Genomic DNA, 23,221 nt, shown 5'->3' with positions numbered 1-23,221 from the left:
TCCAGGGTCCACAGCAAAAAGAAAGCATTACTTGCCCTAGCCACTAAACAAAGCCTGGAGATTTAGTATTATTGGATTAATTTAGACAACAACCTTCTGATACTGCCATAATTTCCATTTTGCAGATGAGGAAACTGACACCCAGAAAGACTTGCCCAAGATCATACACCTGTCACATGTGAAAGCAACACAGGGTCTCATGTTTGTCTGAATCTTGTTCCTTGATATATGCCTTACATTTTTCTCTTTGGCGACTTTTCCATTGTAGTCCTTATGTTTGATGCTTTGAAGCTCTAGAACAATGTATCTGAATGTGGGTCTTTTTTCATATGTTCTGTTTGATGTTATGGGTTCTTTTAGATTAAAGTCAAATCTCTCTTCAGCTTGGAATAATTTCTCATTTTTCTCCTTTGACACTTTCCCCTTTTGTTTTTTCTTTCACAGCTCATATTGGTTGAATATTGAATTTCTTGCATCCATTCTCTATGTTTCTTTTGTTTTCACTTTCTTATCTTTTTATTTTTATTCTGGGAATTTTTCTTAGCTTTGCCATTCAGCCATTCTTTCAAATTTTAAATTTGGCAATCATATATTCATATATTTAATTTTCAGAAGCTCTTAGCGCTGAGTTTTTAAAAGAATCATTTTTTATGTGGATGCAATATATTTTTTAATCTCTCTGAGGATATTAATTCAATGTCTTTTCCCCTGTTAAAGCCTCCTGTCTTCTTTTTCTCATATCTGTTTTTTCTAGAGTCATTTTTCATTTTGTTTATCTGGTTCTTCCTCTTTCAAGCCATTGGTTTAGTTCTTGTGTCTCTGGGCCTATTTGTACTTAAGGATGAGGGACTGGCTTGGATATTCGGGGTTCTTCTGCCTTTGTGTATGCCTTGTCAGGACTCTCCTGATAGGAAGTCTTAGAACTGTGGGTGGGTGGTGGGGCTGGCTTCACCTCAGCAAAGAAGCCAGGGAGCTGGTCTTTAGCACCCACACACTGAACTCCAAGGTTTTTTTGTTTTTTGTTTTTTTTTAACCTAGAATTCTCTTCCAGGAGCTCCGTTGATCCCCAAGTAGTTAATTCAGTTTCTTTAGAGAAAATTGTGTGCTATGTGTGTTTCTGTATGTCTGTGAGCTTGCATACTCCCATGCCTAATGACTGTCCAACTACCTCTGGTTGAGAGGAAGGGTGGAGGGGAGTAGATGAGTCTGAGGGGAGTAGGCTGTCAGTCAACCAGACTCTTTGTGGGCCCCATTCTCACACCTGGAGCCTCGTTAAGCCCCTCTAGCACATTCTGCCTGCATTTTATCAAAAGGTTTTCCTCCTCTTTCCATCTTGAAGAAATCTGTTCCTCTCACTCACTGATATCTCTTCTCAACTCCCCTGCTGTTAAAGGTCTATTCTTTTCTGAAAATTTTTGTGATATCATTTAAGTGTTATTTTGGGAAGGAGGAGGAATGAAAATATATTCTTGATACTCTATCTTAAGTGGGAAAAAGTGAATTTCCCTTGGGTAGCCAGTTTCCCTTATTGTGGATGTTTTCATTTGTTGTTGCCTAGTAAAATATCAAACAGATGATGTTGAACGGTTTTCCTTAATTGGTCCAAGTAAAACAGATTTTTCCAACTAAGGTCGTGCTTTTTGGGTGATATCAGCTTTCCGTGAGATTGTTTTCAAACATTCCTGTAAGGTCGGAGAAGAATTTGTACATATTGAGATCTATGGGAACACTTGCTCTCCAGCTGGCTTTGTGGATTTACTGAGCATTAGCCCCCTTTGGAGAACATGGAATCAAAATGACAGAGCTTCACTTAAGATGAGAGAAGATTCCCTAGATGGATGAGAAATTGGTGTGAAAATAAGTGCAAAGCAATATAATATAACACCATGGAGGAGAGTAAGCGCTTCCTGAGGCCAGCACTGTGCCAGTGTGGGTATTCTAAACTTGGGAGGGCTGCCCTGGCCTTTAGGAGCTGATGCTCTTACATTTAACAAAATACATGTATGCCCTTAGCAAGGGTAGGGTTCCTTCATTCATTCACCACATGTCCTCTTAGCGCCTAACGTGGGCCAGGAGCTATGCTAGTGGCTAAGGATTCAGCAGTACACAATCTGGACAGGTCCCTTGCCCTCAGGGAGCTTACATTCTAGTGGGCAGCTGGAATAAATAAAGGGGCAGTAAATAAATGAGGTGGCTTCAGAAGGTACATGTTATGAAGACAGTAAAGTGGGGTAATATGGTTGTCAGGGGGTAGGAAACATTACATCCAACAGCCAGAAGAGGCTGGTGCTGGGGATGACTAGCAAGCTGAGACCCAAAAGATAAAGAACTAGGCAAGTAAGACCAGAAGCAGAGGATTCTTCAGGGATATGCATAGAGATAGGCATGAGCTTGGTATGTTGGAGGGTCTGAGAAGTCCATGTGGTTTGAGAAAAGTGGTAGAAAATAAGAGCTGAGTGATCAGCAGGGGTAGAATATATTGAGCTTTGCAAGTCTGGGCAAGGGTTACTTCCTGTGTTCTATGACCAGGCTTCCCAACTGCAGCACTAGGGGCTTTAGGGCTGGAGACTCCTTTGTGTGAGGGGCTGTCCTGTGCGTTGAAGGATGTTTAGCAGCATCCTTGGCTTCCACCCATGAGGTGCCAGTAGTACCTCCCTCCCCCCATCCCAGGTTATGACAAATGTCCTCTGGAAGACATAAGCACCGAGGCTGAGAGCCATGGCTCTAGGAGGAGTGGAAAGCCTCCAGCCTGTCCTAAACAGGGAGGCAGTGAGGGTGGCCTGTTGAGGGGCTCTAGCAGGAGGGCAGACCTGCAGCGCTCTCCATCTCAGCCACCTGCTGGCATCCTATTGCCCCCTTTCTTTTAAGGCCCCTTGCTTCTTACTGGAGCTTTCTTATTCAGACTTTGCCTGATGAACTCCTCATCATAAATGTCTCCGCTCACACAGTACTCTGAACTACCCTATCCAAGGCATTTCCCAGCCCCAACCCCTCTCCCACATCATCCTGTGTTATGGACACTCCTGAAATTGTCTTGTCCACTAGAATGGAAGCCCCATGAATGGAGGGATCCTATATACAGCCTTTAACCCTGGAAACCAGTGCCCTGACCTGTTCCTAGCCCATGGCCGCTGCTCAACACATGATGTCCCCTAATGAATAAGACTGGTCCTGCTTGGAGCCCACCTGGTGATACATACTGTTGCTGCCCCATCCTTCCAGGGCAGACCAGTTGGTCCCCTACTGGCAGTCCAAGCCCAGGGCAGCTTGGAGGTTCAGGGAGTTCTCACACCCTAGAGCAGCCTCAGCAGTGACCAGAGCCTCCTTGCCCTGGCACACACTCCATACGATCTAGCAGACTTCCCTGCAGGATTGAATCCCAGTTGCCCACAGTGGCAACCTCTCACAAACGCATCTTATATTGGCTGCCTTCTCTTCCTTGTGTCACATCTCCATCCTCCTCTGGGACATTCTGGGTTCATCCAACACTGCTAGGGCTGCCGTAACAAATTCCAAGCGTGGTGGCTTAAAATGAGGGAGCTTGATCTCTGACAGTTCTGGGGGTCAGAAGTCCAGAATCAGGGTGTTGGCAGGGCCATATTCCCTCTGAGGGCTCAGGAGGAATCCGTTCCTTATTTCTCCCAGCTTCTGGTGGCTGTTGGCATTCCTTTGCATTTCTTGTTTAGTGACTTCATCATTCACTCCCTCTCTGCCTCTGCACATCATCTTGTCCTCTGTGTCTTTTCCTCCTCTTTTAGAAGGACTGTTGCCATTGGACTTAGGGCCCACCCAGGTAACCCAGAATGGTCTCATAGTCCTTATTGACCCCTGCAAAGATCCCTTTTCCAAACAAAATAACATTCACAGGTTCCAGGGATTTGGATGTGGACACTTCTTTTAGGGGTGACCATTCAACCTGCCCTAATACACTACATGCAATCAAATCTCAGGGTTGGCATCTAGGGAGCCAGGCCTAAGGTGGGTGATCTTAGGAAGCCACGTGTCCTAGTCTGAGCCTTGACTTTCTTGTTTCTATAGCTAGCAGACAAGCTTGATGGTTTTCTGGGCTCTTATGGTGATCTGGTTTTCAGATGCTTCTTGGCCAAGTGGAGGGGTGCAGAGATGCGGGATCCTGCCAAGTGGCAGCAAGGGGCTGAAACCCAGTGGTTCTATGGCTCCCAGGGAAAATTCCCACTGCTCAAACAAAGAGGCATGTGATCAACTGGTGTTGTGGTGAGATGATTCTCACCATCTGGAGTGCCAGGGAAAAATGTAATTACCATTTGTTTCTAAATACAAAGGAAGTGTTTAAAGGCAAAACACTCCAGCAGGAGTGTCTTTCACTTCTGGGAGCTTGGCTGGAATGCAGGCCTCCTGCTTGTGTGTCCTGCGTGAGGGAGGGGAGGGGTAACTCACAAGGGCTGCCTCCTGAAAGGCGAAACAGCAGAACCCAAAGGAGAAGCTCTGCTAACTGTGGCTGCTTGCTCTTTCACAATAGCTGAGTGGACTGCTCCAAGTGTGTGTGCGAACAGGAACAGAGACCCAAGCCAAATTCACCTCTGTGGAGCTGCTGAGGGAATATATTTCGGTAAGATATTGGTGCATCAAAGAATAGGGAAGGGTTAACTCTGGAAGGATTGAGGCAAATATTTTATCTTTTCAGATGTGAAAGGGATCTTTTGAAAAACCAAAATCTAACCAGTCATCCCTCTTCTTAAAACCTGCATTTATGATACAATTTAAAGTCCTTGCAGTTGTATGTGAGGTTCATTTTTTTTTAATGTCCCTAAGGGTAGTTTCTATATAAAGAAAAAGACAATTCAGTGGCTCACTTTGGTTTCCAAAAGTTAATATTTGATAGATTAAAGTTGTAAATTGAAAACAAAAACCCCAGTCGAACTATTTTTTAAAAAGCTTTTATATTCAACATACAAATGTTGCTATTCTTTGAAAAGAAGTCTAGCCAATTCTAGCAATCACTTTTAGGAGCCTTTGAATAGTGTTTGGCACCTTTACAAACTTAATTAAACACTTTTAAACATTTTAAGCTGCATTTTAAAATTTAATACATGCAGTTTTCTTTTTAGGTACTTCAGTGATCTGATTTAACAAACAAACCTTTCTGAGTTTGTATAAATCTAATAAACTAAACTTATAAATATAGTGAGCTTTAAGTTATCATGACAGCTCCAATGCCATATATAAGCGGCAAGCTTTTAACTTAAAATCATGTTAAATCAATTATTCAATTATACATTTAAATTAGAACCACAAACCCAAATTCTATTAATATTGTGAATACTTGAAACACCACATATGCAGATTTCTTAAACTAAAAATATTATTGTAACAGTTTGTTTCTCTTAAATGTTTTTATTCTTAATTCTAAATCTTTTAGGGATTACACACTCACTCTTTACAAATACAATTATTTTCTCAACTAATGAGATTGGGGCTGATCAGTCACCCCGATGGGACACACAGGCCCCTATTTCTACTTGTTAACAGGGACTTCACTTAAGAATGCTTGACTCCTGAATTAAGTTTTGTATTTCTTGGACTCTAAGGAAACTTGAATGTCCTTTTCCTGTAGCTCTAAAGACCTCTGAACTTGACATCCTGGATCTTGTCATTTTTCTGGCATCACAATGACTCTTGCAGGTACTGAAATGTATCTGATAGGATTCTGCAAATCTCAAGGCTCTGTCTGGATTTGTCACACAGTTTTAAGGCCACACTGCTGACATCTACCCAGGCCCACAAGACCCAGTGTGAGCTGTGTCTTGCTTGTTCCTCTAAGTCATACATCCCTTTATTCACTAAGCTCCAGCCAAGTGACTTTTCTCTCTATTCCTCAAACTGCCAGTCTTCCTCTGGTCTCAAGGCCTTTGTACTAACTGTGCTCCCTGGAAGGCCCTAGACTTGGATCCTCTTGTAGCTGGCATTGTCCTAGCATCCCAGGTCTCAGCTCCAAGGTCACATGCCTTCTTCAGACCTCAAGTACTTTTACTCTCCTTGTCCTCACTCACCACACAAGTCACTTTCTATATTCTATTGCAATACTCTGTTTTATTGTCTTCATTTCTGATTTTTATCCTGTTTATTATCTGATATCCCCACTGGAGTGTGTGTCCTTCTGAGTGCAGGGTCCTAATTGTTCTACTTCTACACCAGTACCTAAAATTGTGTGAATGAATGAATGATTGAATGAACTGAATAGAAAAAGCAAATGACTGTTAACTGTCATTGGTCATCGTCCTTTTCAGACCTGTGTTCCTGAATGCACTCATCCTCTCAAAGAGGGGACCTGTCCCAAGGACTGGCCTAGCCGTGGGGAGATAATGTTCAGAGACTATCAGATGAGATACAGAGCCAACACCCCCCTTGTTCTTGATGGGCTGAATTTGAACATACAAAGTGGACATACCGTTGGGATCGTTGGAAGAACAGGTTCTGGTAAGGACAGGTTCTGCATTTGTTTCTTTCAGGTTATTTTTTTAGAATTTCCACTGGAGATCCTAGTCAAGTCACACCACAGAGTGATGTGTGTGTGTGTGTCAGATTGGCTGTTATTTTCCTCAAATTTACTATAAAGTAGGATTTCAGGTTGAATGGGTATCTAGGGATGGAAGCAAACATACATCAGCTTTTGAATTAATTAAGTGAGAATCATTCTGGTGAAGCAAGACCCCGGAGATAAGTTGTGGGCTAAGGGCCACTGCAAAGATGGACAGGTTAACTGTGTTAGGCAGCCCTATCCCCTTCCCCCACCTCAGTAGGGACTTTCTGCACGATCATCCACACAGAGCCATTTCCATTGCATCAACAATTCCCTTAATTAAGTGTTTGGATATAATAGAAGCACAAACCGAAGTCTGATTTGTTGCTGTTGCTTTCGTTGCTCCCAGGAAAGACATCTCTAGGAATAGCCTTGTTTCGTCTGGTGGAGCCAGCTGGTGGCACGATCCTCATCGATGAGGTGGATATCTGCACCATTGGTTTGGAAGACCTCAGAACCAAGCTGACTGTGATCCCCCAGGATCCTGTCCTGTTTGTAGGTACAGTAAGGTAGCTGTTTTGATCATTGTGCATTCCTATTTTTGGAGAGTGAAATCAGACTGACCGAGAACTTTGTGGTGTCTGTCCCCAGGGCATGGCTGGCCTGGGGCTGTTCTGCCTGAGGGGAGAAAGCAGCATCCCAAGGGGCTCACAAGCCCTGCTGGTGCCTGTTTCTGAGTCAAGCCCTGGGAAGAGACAGGGATTAAGGCCCTGAGCATTGCATGTATTTCATAAACACACTATTGATAAGCAAAGTTCTTAAATACTCATAGACTGAGAAGATATCTCAGTAGTTCTAGGCGCCCCTAGTTTATGTCTGTGTCCTAGCATTCCATCAGGTTTAGCAATGGCCGCTCTGAAAAATATCCCATTTTGCACAATAAAATAAATGATTATGCAATGTATATAGTTATTCACTGGGAAGTAGGTTAATTTATTTTCACTGCAGAGTGAACAGGAGCTGTTTTAAATATGAGAACAGTAGGGTGGTAGCTTCTTTGGGGCTCAAAATCTGATGTCAAGGCCCAAGGAGAAAGTCACCATTCCTCAATGAGCCCAGTACAGTGGCCATCCCTCTAATGAGAGGGCATATCATGAGAGGGGAACTTCATCTGTATTTCCTATATTTAGAGCTGATCTTTATGTAGAGTTTCTTGTATGAAAAATGCATTCTACCTCTTGAAACAGCAGACTCACACACTACATCTGCGATGCTCAACCCTCTGCAAGGCCCTGCCTCTGAAGGCTGAGTGAATGGGGTGCCAGGATGAGCTTCTGGCTTTCTCTCTCTGCTAAGATTTGTATCAGGTCAACCCCACTCTTCTGCACAGGGCTGCTGAGAGGCCCAAGCATGTTTTTCTGAGTGTCCAGTTGGTGCTGCCTCTTGGCTTTACATGTCTCTGCCTGTCTTAGTAGTCTCTGTTTCATCACAGAGCTGTGGACCCTTGGTCTCAAGGCCTGAGGTAGATAATTTATAGAGTGCCACCCTGGGCTGAGCACTGCTCCCGGAGCATGAGATCATCGCATACTGTCTCCCACTCCCCCTCCCCGCATTCTGCAGAAAACTCACTCCCCTGTCCACCTTCTTGTCCTCACAAATCCAGCTCAGCTCCCTCTCCTTTCCTTCGTTGCAGGTACAATTTGGACCCATTTGAGAGTCACACCGATGAGATGCTTTGGCAGGCTCTGGAGAGAACGTTCATGAGAGACACAGTAGGTCTCTGGGGTTGTTGAGAATGAGTCTGCTTCCCAGCATCACAGCCCTAGATTCCTGGCCTAGGTTTAAATTTGAGAAGCACCTGGGCCAGCTCTTGGCCGGTTGTATTTGTGGGCACATAAGTCAGTAGAATACAATCCTAAGTTACTCTTATGATGAAAAGCAACAGTAAGATTCTGCAATCTGGGAAAGAGTTCTATGTGCATTATCTCACTTGGTCCTTACTACAATGCTCTGAGGTTGGTACTCTTATCACTAATTTTAGATGCAGGAAGTAAAGCTCAGGGAAGTAGCACATCCAGGCTAGTGTGTAGCAGAAGAGAGACTTGAACTCAAGCCCATTGGATTCCAGCACAGATGGAATGCCCCACTACTCTGCCAATGGGCTCATTTGCTTATCAGAACAGATTAACTACAGAAAGTGAGGTGGTATGGGATGAACTGGGAGTGCCAAATATGACTGTTGGAGGGGGCTGAGTCCTCTGTGGGGGGAACCCGTCCTATAAGAACTGCAGCTCCAGCAGGGTCAGCACGGGAGCATGACCACCTCTGCTGCCCAAGGGCATGTTTTCCACAACTAAGTGAGCATTTCCCAAAGCCACTTTGACTTGTCTTGCTGGATAAGTCAGACCTTGTCTTATCTTCCCCTGATGACTAGAAACCTCTCTGATCCCTTCTCTATTTTGTCCATGGAAATAGCAATCCTGAAAGCCACTTCCACTTGTTCGTGTGTTCTCTGGAACTGCATGTGCGCTGTTTACACTCTTCTGATGAGTTGGCTACGGGGCGCTCTGAGTCATACTGTGATTTTAAATCATTAACGTCCGCCTATTCCCTGGCTTTTTCCTGATCCCGTTTGCAATATTGAAATGATTGTTGTTTCACACTTTCTTCCCCACAGTAAAATAAAGCAAGCTGATGGATGCAAGGGAAGGGGGCAGTCAATATCGACGATGTAGGACAATTTTATAGATCATCAGCACAAATGTAGCATTTTCTGTGTTTTATAGATAATGAAACTCCCAGAAAAATTACAGGCAGAAGTCACAGAAAATGGAGAAAACTTCTCAGTAGGGGAACGTCAACTGCTTTGTATGGCCCGAGCACTTCTCCGTAATTCAAAAGTAAGAAAACAGCACGGAAAATGGATTGGTCAAATTCTGGATAGTTCCTGCAGCGCCACTAAATCCAGGAGACAGAGCCACGTGTTTATCTTTCAGCAAAGAGAGAGCAATTGAGCCATTTAAAAACTGATCACTTTTTCTTAAGACAAAGTCGTGAGGGGTAAAAATTGAAAAATAACAGCCATTTACAGCTATAACACCTTCCTCCCCTGAGCTTCCCTCTGGGAGGTCTTGCTTAGGTATTCACTCTGCTCTCCTAAGTGGGTTGAGTTTGAAAAACCTGCCTCTCAACTTTTTTCCTTTGTCTCTGAACAATTCTGAGTGGTGATAAACTGTACCCAGGAATGCTAGGATATGGGGACTGTAAAATGTATATCTATTTTTCTTAGTGACTTAGCCACCCCTACTTACTGATTCCAAGAAAGGATTATTGTTCCTTTAGAAATCTCATTCTCATCAAAAGTGTAACCCATTGTGTGTGTTCTCTAGACATGCGAATGTCAGGTGAAAGGGAGCCAGCATGTATTAGGTTCCTACTGTGGCACTACACACTGCTAAGTGGTTTATGTGTCACCTGCATTTCATACTCATAATAAGGCCTATCTCCCTTTCACACACAAGAAAGCAAACCTCAGAGAATAAGTAACTGGCCAATGTCAAGCAGCATTAGGGTAAGTTCAAGGGCTCTGATTTGTAAAACCAGATCAGTCCTATGATAGGCAGAATAATATTCCCCCAGCGCCCAAGGATGCCCATGTCCTCATACCTGGAACCCGTGGGACTTAGAAGACGTGATTATGTTAAGGATCTTGAGATGGGGAATGTATCCTGGATATAAGTGGGCCTGCTGTATTCACACGGGTCTCTATAAGAAGGAGGCGGAAGAGTCAGAGAAGGAGACGCAATGCCAGGAAGGGCCATGGACCGCAGAGTGCAGATGGCTCTAGAAACTGGAAAAGGCAAGGAAGCACTGTCTTCCCTAGAGCCTGCAGAAGGATGCAACCCCAACAATACCTTGATTTTAAGATGTCTGACCTCCAGAACTGTAAGATAATACTTTTGCATTGTTTTAAGTTTCTAAGTGTGTGGTAATTTGTTACAGCAGCAATAGCAAATGAATATAAATGCTGCTATTATACCTTATGCTGACTCATGTTAGCACAGTAGATAAACCTGCATGGCATTTCTTTCTGCCAGTTTGTGGGCTTAGAATAAGCCACTTGAAAAGAGGTGTAAAGGAAATACAATTTTGTTCCTCCAGCAAGTCCCTGTGAGGAAGATGAAGATGGATATTTAGTTCATTACTTTTCTACTTTTCTTCTTTTTGCAAAATAGAGCCCAGACTATAAATTTCCCTCTGGGTACAGCTTTGTCTTAGTATGACTTTTGCTTCCCCAACAGATCATTCTCCTTGATGAAGCCACTGCCTCCATGGACTCCAAGACCGACACCCTGGTTCAGAGCACTATCAAAGATGCCTTCAAAGGCTGCACAGTGTTGGCCATTGCCCACCGCCTAAGCACGGTTCTCAACTGTGACCGCGTCCTGGTCATGGAAAATGGGAAGGTGCAGGAAGCTCTTGTTGGCTTCATCTCCCCAGAGACTTCAGGAGTTTGGGCTTTATGGTGGGTGAATATTTTCAGACAATTTCAGTTCTTCTTCTCTGATTTTCAGGTGATTGAGTTTGACAAGCCCGAAGTCCTTGCTGAGAAACCAGATTCTGCGTTTGCGACATTACTAGCAGCAGAAGCTGGATTATGAAGGTCCCAAGGCTGATTTTAGAGGAGGAGGAGGCTGTGTGAGATGAGTAGGATGAGTCTGCGGGAGAAGGGCTGTCATCCCAGCAGGCAGCCCTGGCTCCAGTGCCTCCCACCCATGGAGTACAGGCTGAGCTGGGGCAGAGGTTATCTCCCTTCCCCATACAGCCTGTGCCATTTCACCTCACTTGGCAGATTTGGGTTGGTTCTGGGTGGTGAACAGAGACAGACAAAGCTAATGGGTTAAAAACTGCCGTTCACCTCTTAAAATCCCATGGGTCTCTCACGTGTCTCCACTAATACCACCCCAGCACCTGAGAATGGAGACATTATAGTTTTCAGTTAGAAACCGAAGTAAACAGAAAGGCAAAATGCCTAAGGATGAGGTTTACAAAGGTTTCCTTGCCTATTATTGGAAAGAAAAAAGCAGTTTCCTTCCCATTTAACTCCTACTCACTTCAAGTGGTAACCACACAGATCTGTAGCTTGAAAGAATGATTGTAGTATTTGGTCCAAAAAATTTTTAATCATAATTGTATGTTCCAATTGATCTATTAGACTAACCAGGAAAACAAAATGCTGGAGTTTCTCTATAAGTGACATTTTTATATCTTCTTTATTGGTCATTAAAACGCAGCAGGAAATTAAACTATCCTGACATGTTGCCTTGCAATTATTTTCCTGAAGATGTTCCAATTTCTGTACAATTTCCTCTCATAGACCCTTGTTGCCATCTCCCTTGACTCAGTAATAAACCCTCATGATTGCTTACCAAATAAAAGTCTTTCTTTCCAACCTCAAGTTTTGTTCTGATGGATGCAGTAAAGATGTATTCCCAGTAGCCCCAGGAGTGACGGCTGCTAATTCATGGTGACATTTGAGGAAAAAAAAAAAGAAAGTCCAGCAGGCTCTCATGTAGTATTTGTTAAGGGACACAATTAGCAGTTCTGGCTGTTTCTTATTCCTCTGTCAAATTTCCAGTGAAGTGTTCAGGACTTACATTCCAGCCTCCAGCTGAGCTCTAGACACAGCTCAGGGAAATATGGTCAGTAAAGTTTTCGTTAGACACCTCCTCCTAATTGCCCTTCTGAGTCTTGGTCACATTCTTGCCCATCCTTCTAGATGTGGAGGAAGTGCCTGGCACATAGGAGCACTCGGAAACACTTGTGGCAGGCTCGAATGACAGTGTCTGATGAACTTATTCAAACACAGCTGTGGAACCTGGCAGGCTCCCCTCCCAGGTGCGTTTGCATGCTAAGAGCTTAATCTGAAGAGGCTGAGGTTTCCAACAGACAGGCCAATAGCCAGCATCTCTAGGACTAGGGCGTGGAAAGTTTGCCTCCAATCAACATTCTCTGACTCTCCTCTGGCAGGGCCTGGGCAAGGCGTCTGCCTGACCAGAGGTGAGGCCGGTGCACCTGACCCAGTCCCGTGAGTCTTGTGAATGCGTTAATGCCCTGGCTCAGGTAGCTCCATAGCAATTGTGCAACAACTCAGAAGAATGTGGCTGAAAAGGACTTGGGCCAGGAGTTTCCTGGGCAGCTCCATGCCAAGTTTGGATCTTTCTATAAAGGGACACAGTGTATCTTTACGTGATTTGAGGTTTCCCCATGGTGCCTGACCCTGATTTGGGGTCATTAACCCCACATACACACGACTCCAGAGCAACTATCCCAGGCTGAGTGTGGGTGTCATCTTGACAGATGTGTGATGATGCCCTTGATATGGCAACCAGGCTGGCAGTATCTGCTGGCTGTGGGAATTCATGCCAGTTGTGCAATGAGGGGGAGGGATGCTTTATTTTCTACCAACTTGGCACCAGCCAGACAATCAGTCTGTGATTTCAAGGAGATGTTTTCATGAGGACAGGGGATGGGCTGCAATGAACCTCGTTGCTCATTCACATGCATCGAAGGATGAATCACCTACAATTCATCCTACGTTCTCTGCCTACACCCTTCTCGGCATGGGCAGAAGAGGATACCAGCATTGATCCTGACATCTGATGAGAGCTTGCAATGTGCCAGGCACCGTGATAAGCATTTTTCCATGAATTATTTTATTGAATCCTCACCTTACCCCATGAGATGGGAACTGAGGCTCACTGAGATTAGTAACTGCACATGAAGAAAGGGACAGAGACGAGATTTGAGCCCTGACCAACCTGAATCTAGGGGCCATATTCTTGCCCCTCCACAATAGACCCCCTTCCCCTTGCAGAGACAGTGAAGGTCATCAGCATCATGCACAGGAAGAGTGACTACTGGAGGGATAGTTGTTTGCATGTGCAGCGACGTGGAACATGCTCGGTGAACCCCTCCTCCACCCCACTCATTGATGCCACTGCAATGTAAGCCAGGGAGAGTCTCTGTTGAATAACAGCCATTAGCCAGTATTCTCCAAAATACATGCTTAGTTAATTTAATCCTCACCCTATCCCTGTGAGGCAGGTACCTGCTATGATCTGAATGTTTGTGCCCACCTCCTCCTCACCCCAGCCAAATTCATATGTTGAAACCTAATCATCAGTGCAGCAGTGTTAAGAGGTGGGGCCTAAGGGAGGTGATTAGGGAGGCCTAAGGGAGGTGATTAGACCATGAGGGTAGAGTCCTCAGGAATGGGATCAGTACCTGGAGGGAGCTTCTCACCCCTTATGCCATGTGAGGACACATAGAAGACAACATCCATGAAGAATGGGTTCTCACCAGACGCCACATCTCTTAGCACTGTGATACTGAACTCCCCAGCCTCCAGAACTGCAAGCAGTACATTTCTACATTTCTGTTTTTAAATAAGTTTGTTTACAAATTAACCCACTTGAGATATTTTGCTATATCAGCCCAGACTAAGATAGTACCAGTGTAACTGATGAGGAAGCTGAAGCACTGAGAAAGTAACTTGACCAAGGTCACCCTGCTAGTGAGATCTAAATCCAGGCAGGTTGACTTTAAAACATGTGTTCTTAAATTCAATGTTAATACTGCTGGAAACTTGAGATTCTTCTGGTGAGAAAGAGCAGTGTTCAAGGTTGTAAAGCCTGTGTATTGGTCAGGATAGACTCAGTTATGCTTCAGTAACAAGTGAACCCAGATCTCAGTGGTTTATTTCTTGCTCAGGTGAGCTATGGCTGTGTTTTTTATCCCCTTACTCTGCGACCCAGGCTGACAGCAGTCTCTGCTTGGAATATCACCAGTCTCGTGGCAAAGGACCGACAGATGTTGCAGTAATTGCTATGTGCCACTTTCCTCCAAGCTTCATGGGAAAACAAGTCACATGGCCACTCTTGAGTTCAACAGGGTGGGTCATGGTAGTGGTAACCCTCCTCTTAAAGGGAGGGGCACCACAAAGCACAAGGAGCAAGTTTATTCCTCCAGAAAGTTGTATAATCCTCCCCTTTGGAGGGGCAGCAAATATTTTGTATAATACTACAATCTACCACAGCCTGGGTTTGGGTCCTGGTTTGATACCAAGTGGCTGTGTGCTCTGAGAAAAGTAGCTTGCCCTCTCTGAGTCTTTATCTCCTCATCTATCAAATTTGGGGTTCAGACTTAGTGCTAAGGTTCTTTTTTAGTTCTGACATTCAATATAGGAGAAACAAAAAGGAGATATGAAAACAGTTTCTAGAGTATTAACTGTGGAATTTTAGTGCCCTTTAAATGTAATTAAATATTTTTCTTAAATGTTAAATTTGTGAAGTTGAACAAAGTTTAACCAAGTTTTGAGTCTTTCCTTAGTGTCTCCTTTGATGCTCATTAGGAAATAAAACATTCGTTGACATTTTATTCTCATTTATTTTGGTGCCAAAGCTTGGGTATGCTCTGATTTCATCTGCCTATTGGGTGATCTTATGCTCAATGTTATGATTAGAACCTCTTGAATATCCTTAGATATTTAGGCCACAGGCCAAATCCAGCTTGCTGCCTGTTTTTATAAATACAATTTCTCTGGAATGCAACCATGCTCGTTTGTTAATGCATTACCTGTGACAATTTTCACATTCCAGGCAGAGTTGAGTGATTGTGGCCAAATGTATACCCTCAAAACCCCAAGTATTTACTATCTTGGCCCTTTACGGAGAAAGTTTGCTGGCCCCTGGTTTTGGTCATTAGCGTGTGGTATGCTTCATGCTGGTTGTTGGGGTGGGTTCTAGAAGACATTTCCATCAATTGTCTGGCCTGTCTGTGGTAACTGAAGCCATGGCAGCCTCTTTGTGACCAGGGAGGAGGTGGATAGGTGCCTGGAGCACAGATACTTGCTATGACACTGAGCTGCTGATTTACCAACCCTACAGTCACCCTATATCTTGTCATGTTATAAAAGGATATATTTTCCTTATTGGTTAAGCCCGTTTGAGTTGGGCTTGCTGCTACTTGCAGCCACAAGCATTGTAAATAATGCAGAAGATTTGTGCTGTCCTCCTTCCTGGGAAGATGCAATCCTCACATGAGAAAAAGAGAAATTTAGTCCCTGCCCTGGGGGTTACACTGTCTTCTCCCAACCTAGATGTGGCCTAAACGAGCATTAATTCATATCTGAGCAAGGGGGGGGGGTCCCGATTCTCATCTCTCCCCAAAGCTGCAAGCTACTTATGAATACTTAGCTTGCCTTCCCTGCCTATAGCCCAGATCAGAAAGACTCAGAAAGAACTCACAGATTTTATTTTTGCTATTCAAGTGAACAGATCTTAAATTGGCCCAGAATTGTTGATAAAAACGTGAAATGTTCTTTGCTAAGAGCTGGAATCACTTTGGCCAGTACAGCATGATTTAAAATGAATTGAAAAATGCAGGTCAGTTTGGGGTCAGAAGGACGATCAAAGAAATCACTTTTCTTTTGGCCCTGTGTAGAAGGTCACCTCCGGGTGAAGCCAAATCAAGCATTAAAGTCTTCAAATAAATGCTGATTTCCATGGAGAGGCACTGTCTGGCTTTGTGATGTACACGTTCACGGCTTCTACTGAAAGCTTTCCTTATGCTGGGACCAGCATTCAAGGGCCAGACCAAGTCAGCTTCTGTTTTAGCACAAAATGTAGTGGCAGCTGGGTTGAACTTGACCCCCAGTCTCTGAAACTCTGGGCCTCCTTTACCTGGCAAAAATCACACCAAAAGAAACCTCAATTTGGTTTGCTTTAAATTTTTTTATTATGATAAAACATATATAACAAAATTTTCCATTGTAACCATTTTAAGTGTACACTTTAGTGGCATTAAGTACATTCATATTGTTGTGCTACCATCACTGTCCACCTCCAGATATTTTTGTTCTCAAATGGAAACTCTGTACCCATTAAACTCCCCAGTCCTCCCTTCCCCTATCCCCTGGCACCCACTATTCTACTTTCTATCTCTATGAATTTGACTACTCAAGGTACCTCATGTAAGTGAAATCATGCAATATTTGTTGTGTCTGGCTTATTTCAGTTAGCATAATATCTTCAAGCTTCTTCCATATTGCGTGTATCAGAATTTAATTCCCTTTTAAGGTTATCCTAATAAGTGTGAAGTGGTATCTCAATGTGGTTTTGATTTGTATTTCTCTAATAATTAATGGTATTGCACATCTTTTCATGTGCTTATTGGCTTTGAATTTTTTAAAAGAGAAATTTACACAATCCCTCTTGCAAGGTCTAATCTTTAATATGCATTCTTGAATGAATATTTCTATGTCAGTATTAACAGGAATTTAGAGATTATAATTATTAGCTATGGGCTAAGCATCTGGTATACATTATGTCATTAAGTTTTTAAAACAGTGCATGAGGTGGGAATGATTCTTCCTATTTGCTCAGGGACATTGTGTGCCTTCCCAAGGTTACCCAGATGGTGGTGGAGGAAACTAGATTCTTACCCCGGAGCTGGCTCTTTCAGTCCAATCTCTTCACTTTACAGATTAGGAGACTGAAGTCCAGAGAGACTAAACCTGGTCCAACGTCATCCAAATACTGGTAAGAGGAGGATTAGAATCCTGAATCCCAGTTTAGTGCTATGTCCATGATGCCACATTGTATCAGACTTCTCTAAAGGAAAGTAAAAATAATCACTCTTTCTCCCCAGTTTGCCATATTATTGGAGAAATGACTTAAATGTGCCAAAGAGCATACAGTAAAATACCAGGGAATGGACTGTAAGGTTGTGTGGTCAATTCATTCATCCTTTCACTTATTTATTTTTTTATTCATTCAGTATTTCAACTGATTATTTGTTCTTTGAATCTTCCTTCTATTGAAAAAGGGATGGGCGAATAAGAGTTGGAAGAAATGAGAACAATTTTGGAAATGACCAGCGGTCCTTATAGGACAAGTATGGGCCACAAAAGTGATGAGGACTGGGAATGGTGTTGTTCCTGGTCCTGGATGGGGAAAACATCCGAACAAAGCCCTGGATCTGAGGGTGAGCTTGGTTGAAGAAGATAGCAAACAACTGCTTACTAGGGCTGAGGACTAGTTGAAAAATTGTCAGCAACTTCACTGTATGCATTTTCAAACACAGTTGGTGACCACCAAAAGCTTGGATACAATTGGTGATGGGAGAACAGTTTGTTGTAGAAATAATTGGGACAGGCGCTTGGGAAGAGCCTATTAGCAATAAAGAGAGTCTGGCCAAGGAAAAGCGGGGGCCCCAGACAATCCCCCCTGCAGGAGAGCTAACTAAATTATGGGTATAGAAAAGGGGTTGTTTCCACCACTCCCAGTACAGGATGAGCATCCTAAGGGCAAACACTGCCAGTGACACACAAGGCCCATGTTTGCCAGTCCATAATGATGCACATTGGCCTTGCAGGGGGAAACTCTTTTCGGGAAATGTGGTGGAAAAGACAGGAGAGCCAAATCCCCCTGGTGTATCCATTTACATTATTTGCTTCTTTGCTTCTGCAGTTGGTAACTCAAAGATCATCTACATATCAGAACCATTTAGGAAATGATGAGGCCACTCTGTGCAGAGAATACATTTGACTTTGGCAACCTAAAGGGTTTTTTGGTAAGTGGTCATAATGGTGCTACAACTCTAATCAAATCCTCAGTTTTCTCAGATGCAGTGATTTTAGAGCCAAGTGGCCTTGCTCTAAGCAACATGTTAATATCTGGACTGATAAACTGGAGGACAGGGAAAAGTGACATAGAGAAAAAAATATGGGCTGGGATTCTAGTAAATATGATCAGTCAACACTCTGCCCAGATCCTTCTGGTTGTTAATGCTTTTGCTACCAGTAGTCCCTTTAACTCTTCTTCCAAGAACCATCTTTGGCTACTAGGGCCAGAGTGCCCACACCCAAGGAATGGCAGAAGAGGCTAGAAGTTTACATTCCTCCCGGTGAATTCTAAGCAGATAGGCCCAGCTCCCTTTTGGCGGAATTCTGAAGTGTAACTTACATTTCCTAGTTTCCCTGTTTATTCAGGGGAAGTTAACCTCTACAGGACTTTGCATAAAATCATATCCTTTCTGGACTTTTCTTCTTCCTTGTCTTACTTCCCTCTGGCACATACAGATTTTCCAAGAGAGCATATCCATGATAAATCACAACATACAAATCCTTGTCTCAGAGTCTATTTCTAGAAAATCTGACCTGTCACAGGGGGTCAAAAGAATCTAAGCTCAAACTCAAACCCATCATTTCCAAGTTCCTGGCACCTCTTCAGGGACCATGACTTGCTCTATTCTTAGAGCCTTAGTTCAGATGATGCTAACTCTAACAATTGTTTCCAGCATAGGCATGGAACCTAGATCTGGCCAATCAGAGTGTCAAATCTCAGTGGTGCTGTGAGAGGTTTGGGCTGGACACATGACTCAGGCTGGGCCCGTCTGAGTCAAACTCAAGACTAATGGAAAAAAGTGAGTTCTGCTTCTTGGATGGTGGGTATCTCATTTTTGATCTCACAGGGAGCGAATTTGCCTGAGAAAGAAGCCAACACAGAAGAAAGCTGAACAGGGATGTAGAGAAGATGCTACAGTGTGCTCTGGGTATCCCTCATCTCCTGCAAGATAGCGGTCTCTATGAGTGAATTTGATGCTCACTCTTGGTGACTCCAGAGCTTCTGAAGACCCAGAGTACCAAAATGTCCCCACTGTGCCAAAGCCATCCTATATTGTGCCTTGAATGAGGTGAAGGACCCTCACCAGATGGCCCAGACCCAGACCAGGGAGCCAGGGTGGGAACTACATGCTTTCTCACTGAGGATGTTTCCTGAGGAAAAATAAAACCATTTTGGTTTGAGCTGAAACACTATCTAGCTCCTTAGAGGTGACCAAGGCTTGCGTGGATCTGATGCAGTCTTCAGATAGACAGTGTCAGAACTGAATTGAACTGGAGGATATCCAGATGGTGTCTGCTGCAGAGCTGATTGCTTATCTGATGTGTGGGGAAAACCCACACACATTTGGTCACAGAAGTCTATGTGTTGATGGTTGTGGTATGGGAGCAGAGGAAAAATAGTTTTAGTTTTTCTACTAAGTGTCCTTACAAAAGAGGCTCGGGGGAGTTTGTTGGCCCCTTCTACCTTGTGAGGGCACATAAAAGGTGCATCTACTAGCCACCAGAACTGTGAGCAATACATTTCTGTTGTGTAAAAATTATCACGTATTTTGTTAAAGTACCCAGAACATACTAAGACAGGAGAACTGAGTAACTTGCCCAAGGATCTTGCATTTTTAAAGTACCATTACATATTTTTCAGTGCTTTTACATCTTTAATCTTCTTTTATTATTACAATCTTACATTAGGATTATCATTCCTCATTTAGAATTAAAAAAAACCCCAAAGCATAGAAAGTTGAAATAAATTGCCCATGGTCAAACAGTGATTCTCAAGTTGCCATTTACTCATAAAACCATAGAACCTCAGAACTGGAAGAAACATGACAACCATGCAGTTCCAAATGCTCATCTAACTAGTGGAAAGTTAGAGTCTCCAAGGAGAGAGAGGTTTGCCTAAAAGCAAGTGGAGCAAGTTGTGGTCTAGAGTCTTAATCTCCTCAGTTTTTTTATTCTACTATGCTCCTCAGACAGTATATGTCTCTCTCTCTCTCTCACACACACACACACACACACACACACACACACACACACACACACGCACACCCATCAGGGACTACTCATCTCCATGCTTACCTGCAACTTCTTACTCCAGGATAACCTCCCTCTAACTTCAGAAAGAGCATGCTAACCACAGTCACCTCTAAAGAGCTACATAGGGGCAACCCCCTCGGGTCCCCTCCCACTGTGGAAGTTTTTCTGTCTTCTCAATAAATCCTGATTTCTAAAAAACAAAATAAAATGAAATAAAAAAAGAGATACATCGTAGTGTTTCAGCTCAAACCAAAATGGCTTATTTGTCCTCAGGAAATGTCCTCAGTGTCCAAGAAACTTTCAGGTTTCCCTGAAAACTTAGAAGAAAAGCCAAGGAGTGAGGCAAGTACATGATCAAGAGACCAACATACCCCAAGGATGGCCAGGCCTCCTCTGTCTGACAGGACTGCTGAGAGGACTGTTGTCATCTTCTGCCCCTCATAAATTGGGAAGATCTGAGAGAATAAAGCCAGAGGAGGATGGGAGTGGAGTGCTTGATTAGTTCGTAGATAGGCAGTTGAACAGCTGCAGCCAGGAGGCCCTGTGGGCTCTCACAGGAGCAGAGAAGACATGATGACCGCCTGGGAGGAGAATGTAGCCAAGGTGAGTTCACAAGAAGAGAAGAGAAAGAGAAAACCAAGTAAATAAAAATTCCGTACTGCACTAGAAGAGTTTCAAGAACTATAACTGCTAAACCAAGGCTCTCCCCTCTCCCTTCTGAAACCCTAACACATGTAGACTGGTACATATCTCCTAAGTCAAAGTCTGCAGCACAAGTAGAATTAATAAAGGCAATGACATTGAAATGTATTTTATTAATAGACCTAAGTAGAAAACAAATTAAAATAACTTTCATAAATTAGTCCAAGCTAGGAATAGAAAGAAGATGCATAGGACACTATGTGTACGGGAGGGAAGAGGTGTTGGAAAGAGGTGAGAAGACATTGAAAAATGATTACCAAAAATTATTCATGTGAAGCCCTTGGTGACAGCAATCCCAGAGATGAGCTATCTGATTAAACTGAAACATGAAAGCATGGCAGTAATTCAGGGGATTGGCACCAGAGAAGAGAATAATATGAGAGCAAGGGAAAATTTGGAAATCAAGAAAGTGAAGAGCATGTCATTATATAATTGTGTTTTGCGACTGGGAGCAAAGTGAAGTCCCTGGGATCAGTCTTCATGTGGGATATTGATGGATGCAATGTCAGAGAAACACTGCCCTATAGAGGTCTCCTGATGGTGACAGCGGCTGTACAAGGGAAAGAAGGCACAGGACCAGTCAGATCTGGCAGTGATGATCATTTCCAAGGAAAAGTGAACCTAACACGAGCATTTCCTAAGGTCTCAGGCTTCATGGTTTCCTGTGAATTAACTGGAACCTGCAAAGGGATCTCAGTCCAGACAGTGTGGTTTGGTAGCTTTCCCTCAATGATGTCTCCTTTCCTCATCTGGTGAAGAAAAGGCAAAGGGGTTGGGGAAATGACTTATAGCAGAGTCAGTGTTTTCATCAACATTCCGTCATCTTTTTTCCCTACTGTTCCCAGTCCCCTTGCTGTTAAGGAGAAGAATGTTTGCAATTTTGGTTACCAAGCTTAAATAATAGTGACACATGTACACATGGATGTATGGATGGACGAGCCAGTGCAAAACCCCCTAGACGTCTCTTTCCTTGCTTTGGCCACAGATGACATTTCAAGTGGTAGTACCTCCATCATCCTGAGCCCCTGAGTAAATATATGAAGAATCCTCCTCCTCCTCCCTACTCCTACCGCAAGCTGACCTGAATAGAACACTTGGTATGAGTGAGAAATAAATTGCTGGTACGTTAAAATAAGTGATAAATCTTTGTTGGGTTGAGATTTTGTTATAATAGCATGGCCCAGTATACTCTAATATGCTACTTAATAAGCACCAACTACCTGTCAAGTTGAAACCTGTGAAAGCATTATGACATTAGTAAACTGTCTTAAGATTTGATTATTTCAATTAAACAAACATTTATTGAGTAGCCACCAAGTACCTGACATTGTGCTGGGCCCTGGGACTACTGAGATGAACAAGATTCAGGGTCTTTTCCTCTATCTGGGAGGCAGGCTCAGACATTTTACTTTATTGGGTTCAGAAGTTACCATGGGGAAACCAAAGAACTTAATCCCAGAAGCTTGGGTGGCAGGCATGGCAGAGGACCATTTATGAGTTGCATCCTTTGAGCTGGGATTTCCAGGAAGTATACAGACATACCAGCAAAGAAGCCTCAAAAATCATTTAAGTCAGAGGATTGAGGAAAATCAGAATATGCTCCTTTTGCTTCACTGGGCTAACTTAACTGCCACATAGTATTAAAATCACTTCAGACGATGCCCCTTCTTGAAAGGCTTTCCCACTTCTGCTTCCCCTCCTCACCCCCAGCGTGATACATAACCCCAGCCTTATTCTAGATTGAGTGGTCCTGCTCTCTGCCACAAAACACCCCTGCCGCCTGTTATAACAGCATTTCGTAATTCTCTGCTGGCTTGTCTGTCTTCCGTATTTTGTTGAAACTTCTTGATGGCAGAGACTCACTGTATTCTCAGTGCCTGGCAGAGGTCTTAACTCATAATAGTTATAAAAAATTGTGAAAAAAGTCAATAAAAATTGGAAAAATGAGTAGTCTAATCAGAAACAACTCAAGATTTTATCACAGACCTAAGGAAATCTGAGTTATTTCTGTCTCCAGCTTCCAGGTGTATGAGGAGGAAGATGACAGAGGGGAGGGCCACATAAGGCAGGAGTCTAGGAGCCCAGAGGAAGTGCAGTCCAGCTGGGAAAAATCAGCTGAGCCAGGAGAGAACCGACCTTTACAAGCAAAAGGAAGAACAGCAATTCAATGTGGTAAGGTCATGGAGGTCCCATGAGCTATTGACTTTGTGAAATCATTAGGGGATTGACTGTTGACCAGAAAATAACATCTCCCTTCTTTACGATTTCTAATTTACCCAAGAGCCTCTCTGACTTTCTGG

The 23,221-nt window shown here is 43.4% G+C and overlaps 1 protein-coding gene across 1 annotated transcript in view; it reads left to right on the top strand.

Moving 5' to 3' along the window:
- ABCC12 (ATP binding cassette subfamily C member 12) overlaps positions 1-11,160 on the top strand; it is a 57,769-nt gene extending 46,609 nt beyond the window's left edge. The window contains exons 23-29 of the mRNA XM_021717322.1: positions 4,499-4,588; positions 6,267-6,456; positions 6,909-7,068; positions 8,193-8,271; positions 9,286-9,399; positions 10,801-10,965; positions 11,074-11,160. Coding sequence (XP_021572997.1) covers positions 4,499-4,588; positions 6,267-6,456; positions 6,909-7,068; positions 8,193-8,271; positions 9,286-9,399; positions 10,801-10,965; positions 11,074-11,160 — 885 coding nt within the window. The remainder of the gene's footprint in view (positions 1-4,498; positions 4,589-6,266; positions 6,457-6,908; positions 7,069-8,192; positions 8,272-9,285; positions 9,400-10,800; positions 10,966-11,073) is intronic.
- The last annotated feature ends 12,061 nt before the right edge of the window (positions 11,161-23,221 follow it).

Source organism: Carlito syrichta, unplaced genomic scaffold (genome assembly GCF_000164805.1).
Source record: "Carlito syrichta isolate Samal-C Ts95f unplaced genomic scaffold, Tarsius_syrichta-2.0.1 Scaffold309650, whole genome shotgun sequence".
NCBI classification, from domain to species: domain Eukaryota; kingdom Metazoa; phylum Chordata; class Mammalia; order Primates; family Tarsiidae; genus Carlito; species Carlito syrichta.
This window is presented reverse-complemented; position numbering and strand designations above follow the sequence as displayed.